General features: G+C 37.8%; 1 protein-coding gene across 2 annotated transcripts; it reads left to right on the top strand.

The window, feature by feature from the left end:
• Positions 1-1,662: 1,662 nt before the first annotated feature.
• LOC109069698 (translin-like) lies at positions 1,663-5,790 on the top strand. Of its 2 annotated transcripts, none has more exons than XM_019086323.2 (6): positions 1,663-1,888; positions 2,221-2,314; positions 2,391-2,487; positions 2,580-2,695; positions 2,773-2,852; positions 4,693-5,790. In XM_019086323.2, exons 1-6 carry the CDS (start codon positions 1,823-1,825, stop codon positions 4,921-4,923), a joined length of 684 nt encoding a protein of 227 aa, XP_018941868.1. In that variant the 5' UTR covers positions 1,663-1,822; the 3' UTR covers positions 4,924-5,790. The 2 variants fall into 2 exon arrangements, with proteins under 2 accessions (XP_018941868.1, XP_042619528.1); XM_042763594.1 differs by having other exon boundaries at positions 2,580-2,668.
• The last annotated feature ends 17 nt before the right edge of the window (positions 5,791-5,807 follow it).

The raw sequence follows: 5,807 nt of genomic DNA on the forward strand, positions 1-5,807 counted from the left end.
ACCAATTTAGAGAAAGTAGAGTGTTTTAGATTCCTGGGAGTATATTTTGATACAAAACTAACGTGGAGGGAACATATAAAGTATACAGTGTGTAAATGTAAAAAAAGTGCTTAATGTAATGAGGTGTCTTGCAGGATTGGATTGGGGAGCAAGTTTTTCAGCTCTGAAATATATTTATATTGCACTAATAAGGTCTAAATTAGATTATGGTTGTATTGTGTATGGGTCAGCAGCAAAATCTGTATTAACTGAATTTGGATGTTGTGCAGACACAAGCTTTAAGAATATGTTTAGGGGCAATCAGAACTTCCCCAGTGTGTTCACTTCAGGTTGAAGCATGTGAAATGCCTCTATGGCTACGAAGGAAACAACTGGTAGCCAACTATTGGATTCATTTAAGAGGGCATGGGGACAATCATCCAACAAAAAAGGTACTACAGAATTGTTGGGAGAAGGAGAGGAGGAAAAAGGAAAGTTTTGGTTGGACAGGAGATTTAATAGCAAAAGAATGGCCATATATGATAAAGAATTTGCTAGTACTGCGGTGTGGACTAACAAACCAATCTGGACAATGGAAAATACAGAGGTGGACATAGAGCTTCTAATAATAAAAGGCAGCAGTGGGAGTACAAATATAGTCAGTGAATGTTATAGATATATGGACAATATGTACAAAGATAGTATTCACATTTTTACAGATGGATCAAAGGATTTACAAACAGGCAACGGGATCTGCTGTATATATTCCTAGTCATAATGTGGGAATAAACAAAAGAACATCTGACAGCTTAAGTGTGTATACAGTCGAGTTGTATGCAATATTACTAGCATTAGAATGGACTGAACAATCCGGATGGGACAACATTGTAATATGTAGTGATTCTGTGTCTGCCCTCATGAGTATAAAGTCTGGTGTGACTAGCAACCATCAGGAATTACTTTATGAGATTTTATTTACAAACTCAAGAATAAGTAGGCATGGGAAAAACATTACATAGTTATGGGTACCAGCTCATGTGGGCATACAGGGAAATGAGAGAGTAGACAGACTGGCAAAAGAGGCAACAAAAAAAGGAAATTATTGATGTCAAAATTAAATTATCAAAAACAGAAGGGAAGAGTTTTAGTGTGGAAAAAGATAATGGAAAAAATGGCAGCAGCAGTGGGATAATGAAATCAAAGGGAGACATCTGTACATGATACAAAATAGGATAGGTATGGAAAGTAAGAAAGGGGGGAATAGGAAGGAACAAGTCATAATAAACAGACTGAGGATTGGACATTGCAAGTTAAACAAAACTCTTCATATTATAGGAAAACACCCAACAGGATTATGTGATGAATGTCAGGAGGAGGAAACAGTTAATCACATCTTTATATCATGTAAGAAATATATTCTAGAAAGGCTAGAGTTCAAGAATCAGCTACGGGAAAATAGGTATATTAGAATATAATGTTAAAAATATAGTAACATATGGAAATAATGACCAAGGACGGAGATATTTGTTTAATTTTCTAAGGAGAACTGGACTGGAAAGAAGAGTTTAAATAAAAAAAAAAAAATAAAAAAAAAATAAAAATTGAGTAAGCTTGAATGAGACAACAGATGGCATTAAATCAACACCAATCATCCCAAATGAAGTAAAAATCCAATGAAGAAGAAGAAGAAGGGGCAGATGTTAACGTGCATGCTGATGACTGCAGGATATTTGATTCGAGAGCACGACAATTAATAAACAGTCTGTGTTTACATCCTAACGTTATCTAGGTAGTGTATATTTGAAGCAGTAAAAGAGCTACGCACACGCCTGCACATTTGAAGATGTCTGTAACGGAGATGTTTAGCTTTATCCAAGGATTTTTGAGTGCCGATCAAGATATTCGAGAGGTAAACAACAGCCCTGACACGTAAACTGCCTTTTGCAAACACAAAATAACCTTCCTGAAAAAAATAAAAGGTTTGGTTTAGTAGCAACGTGAAGTTCGTTTGAAATGTCATGCACTTGTCGCAGAATCTCTGCATTGAATATTGCTTTATCAGTAACCTTCTCAGTACAGTTAATGGTTTCACAGGACATTTGTGAGTTATGAATTAGACATGATAAAGTACAACAGATGTCGAAGTCTAGATAGAATGTTCTGCTGGTGTCTTTTGGAATTTTGCTGTTTTCAATCCATTTGTGCTCTTTGCTGACTCATCTTTCTGTGCTCCTCTTGTAGGACATAAGAAAAGTCGTCCAAGTTCTGGAACAGACAGCGAGAGAGATCCTCACCGTTCTTCAAAGTGTCCATCAACCATGTGGTTTCAAAGACAGTAAGTTCAAATACTTGATCCAAGTCTTTTGGTCTACATAATTTCTTTTAGAATATGTTTTCACTCCCTCCTCCAGTTCCCAGCAAGTGTCTAAAGGCCAGAGAGCTGTTCTGCACTGTAAGAAACCACACTGGAGAGCTGAAAACTAAGTTCCCTGTTGAACAGTACTATCGGTCAGTGTAAATGCCTCTTACACTATTTTTCCCCCCATGCTTCTAGCCTTGATAATTATATTAAAGCCTGACACATCCTCACCTTTCCATAGGTATCATGAACACTGGAGATTTGTTCTTCAACGACTTGTCTTCCTTGCGGCTTTTGTGGTATACCTGGAAAGCCAGTCCTTGGTTACACGTGAGGAAGTGGCTAAAATACTTGGCAGTATGTAATTTTCATGTTCATGTATATATTTTAATACTGAGACTGTAGTCATTAAATTCTATTTTACACGTGCACAGTTGAGGTCGACAGAGAAAAAGGGTTTCATTTGGATGTGGAAGACTATCTAGCAGGAGTTCTTATTTTGGCCAGTGAGCTGGTAAGTGTTTTTTTCTCAAATGTATTCAAACTACCAAATCTTACCATCTTTAGTAGTAATAATTTATACGCTACTGTATTTAAATATTTGCACTGACCAGAACATTAAAGGGGTCATGACATGGACTATTTAATTTAAATTTGTTCCTTGAAGTTCACTTATAATAAATAAATAAATAATATGCAGAACATTTTTTTATTTTCAACTCTCATTCTGACCCTCTTTCTGAAATTATCCATTTTTAAGGGGCGGGTCCTTTAAGGCTTCTCAGTAAACAGCCACTGTTTGATTGACTGCTTTCATTACATAGGAAACAATTTCAACGTACCCTCGTTATTGCACGTGAGTAACTGTCATTAAAATTAAACCATCCACTTATTTCTGACGCTGGGAACTTTTTGAAGACTGTACAGAGACCCAGACAAGCTGTTTAAACCGGATACAATCAATATGAACTTGCTTTACTCCTCCATCTGTCCTGTTGTCAGCAGAATCAAGTGCGTGGAGTATGTCAGAAATGCAACTAGTATCCCAGGTCAGTGTAGTGTAGAGATGCGCGGATGAGTCTAACTTCACCCGAGTCCGCTGTTTCAAATTATCCACCTGCCACCCACCCGCACCTATATGTGATCATCTTATTTCGATTCTAATTCTTTAGTTTTGCATGGTGATATGATGAATGGATGGCTCGTTTTTAACAGCAGATTCAGTGACGTTAGAGACTACGGCCGCCGGAGCTGATCGCGGCCGCTCAGTCAATGCTGGTGTTTGTACCATCCGCACGCAGCCCAGAACTCATGCTTATCTCATCGGTCTATTGTATTTTGTGGTGCCGCTCATAGAATAGAACCAATTATAATCAGTGATGTTGTCTACACTGGATGCAGTAAACTGATGCCTCGTTCTATTTATGACATGCTGACAAAAAGTTCAAATGATTTGCAATGGTCGCTTTGTCGCATCCTGTTGCGGCGCAGACACGGTGTCAGCATAGTTTGTCAGTACTGTCAGTAACGTAGCAGATTGAAAAGTTAGTATCCAATAGGCTTGATTCTGTTGAATGGTGATTTAACGCTACGTTGTCACCTAGTTGGAGAGACTCAATGCTAAGTAAATAAACAACAGTAGCCCCGTCTTTTACTTTCACAATGAGCTTATCATATTCGATTGTTACATTAGTAGGGCCCTATGATTTCCGTGATGCAGAAAACATGGACCGAATCGTGGAATCCAGTCATAAAAACGGAATTTACTGTATAACGCGGAATTTCATGGAATTTGTCTTATTTTTGATGAATTAATAAAAAAACAGGTCAGTACACACACACAGTGTCTGTGAATATTAAACTGCAAAAAAAAAAGATTATTTATTCATTATTTATAAAGGGTTAGTTTGCCCAAAAATAAAAATTAGCCCATAAATTACTCGCCCTTAAGTTTGCTTTCAGACAAATCCAGTCAGAGTTATATTAAAATTTGTCTTTGAACTTTCAAGCTTTTTCATGCCACTCAATGGGTGTTGCATGCATCAGTCCAAAAGAAGTGAAAAAAAAAAAAAGAAGTGATTTTGAGGGGCTCTAACCCTTTAATTTTGTGCAGCAAAACTAATGGCTTGTCAACATCTTATATTGGCAACTTATTCAACAATTCAGCTTATATGTGTTCAGATTTTCAAGTCATGCACCCCACTAATAATATTAGGGTATTCACGTTTGATATTTTTTGGCATTATTGTGGATTTTGTTTTGCCTTTTTGATGTGAAACAAACTTTGACAAGAGTGGAAAGAATGTAAATCAAATTAAAAGCACAATGTATCTGTTGCATCTTTTTCCGTTTAGTCCAGGCTGGCAGTAAACAGCGTGACCGCAGGGGACTATGGACGACCGCTTAGGATCTCAAACTTCATCAATGAACTTGACTCTGGCTTTCGGTTGCTCAACTTAAAAAACGACCCTCTTCGCAAGCGCTACGATGGCCTCAAGTACGATCTGAAGAAGATTGAGGAGGTGGTATATGATCTTTCCATCCGAGGCCTTACCAAGGAGCAGGAGGCTGGAGGAGATAAGTAGAGGCGGCGTGGAAACACAAGAGGCCGCGGGGCACTACCCTGGCTGGGATTCTGCATGACTGCAAGAGTGGTTAAACCTGTCAGCGAGCAGGTGGTCGGGGGAAGAGGGGAAGGGATGGAGGTTTTGAAGCCCCAGCAGCCTTGGCCGGTGTCTTTTAAACCACCTGCCCACCATGACAGAGATCAGTTCAGGTTTTAGTGGGGAGATCTTCTCTTTCTCACTTTTGTTGAGAGATGCTTATGTACAGATGCATTTGTTTGCCCGTTTTTTTAACTGGATGCTTTTTTATTATTATTGATGTTTTTGTCTCGGCTGTCTCTCTTGTGAATCATTGTACAGTCAAACAAGAAGGAAGAAAACATTGTTGGGTGTTTTCATAAAACATATTTAAGAATGCTGTTAAAAACAAACGTTCTGTGTCTGTTTAGTAGCTTGTTCAGTCGAGACATCAAGATGTTTTCTTGATGTTGAATACGTAAATATTGCATTTGACATAACCTTGACTGTAACTGTAGGATGAGTAAATGATGACAGAATGTTCATTTTTGGATAAATACATGAGATCAAAGTGATTTCTTGCTTCGCATATTTGCTGGTTTATCACTTTTTGGTTCATGTTTTTTTCCTTTTGTTCTGGATCTTATGTTGTTGCATGCTGAACTGTTGAACTCTTCCTGCAGATAGTGTCCTATCTGGAAGAACTTTGGAAAAATAATGCTTTGTGTTCTTGGTTTCTCCCTGAAGACCAATTTCTCAGAGAGATTTCTTAAACTTTTTTTTTTAGTATTTGCATTTGAAATGCCTGTGTTTATGTGGCATTTGCTTGTTCAGTAATGTTATGTAATAAAGATTACACATTGGGAATAATGTCAGAAAACATGGAA

The sequence above is a fragment of the Cyprinus carpio genome, chromosome A9, assembly GCF_018340385.1.
Source record: "Cyprinus carpio isolate SPL01 chromosome A9, ASM1834038v1, whole genome shotgun sequence".
Lineage (NCBI taxonomy): Eukaryota > Metazoa > Chordata > Actinopteri > Cypriniformes > Cyprinidae > Cyprinus > Cyprinus carpio.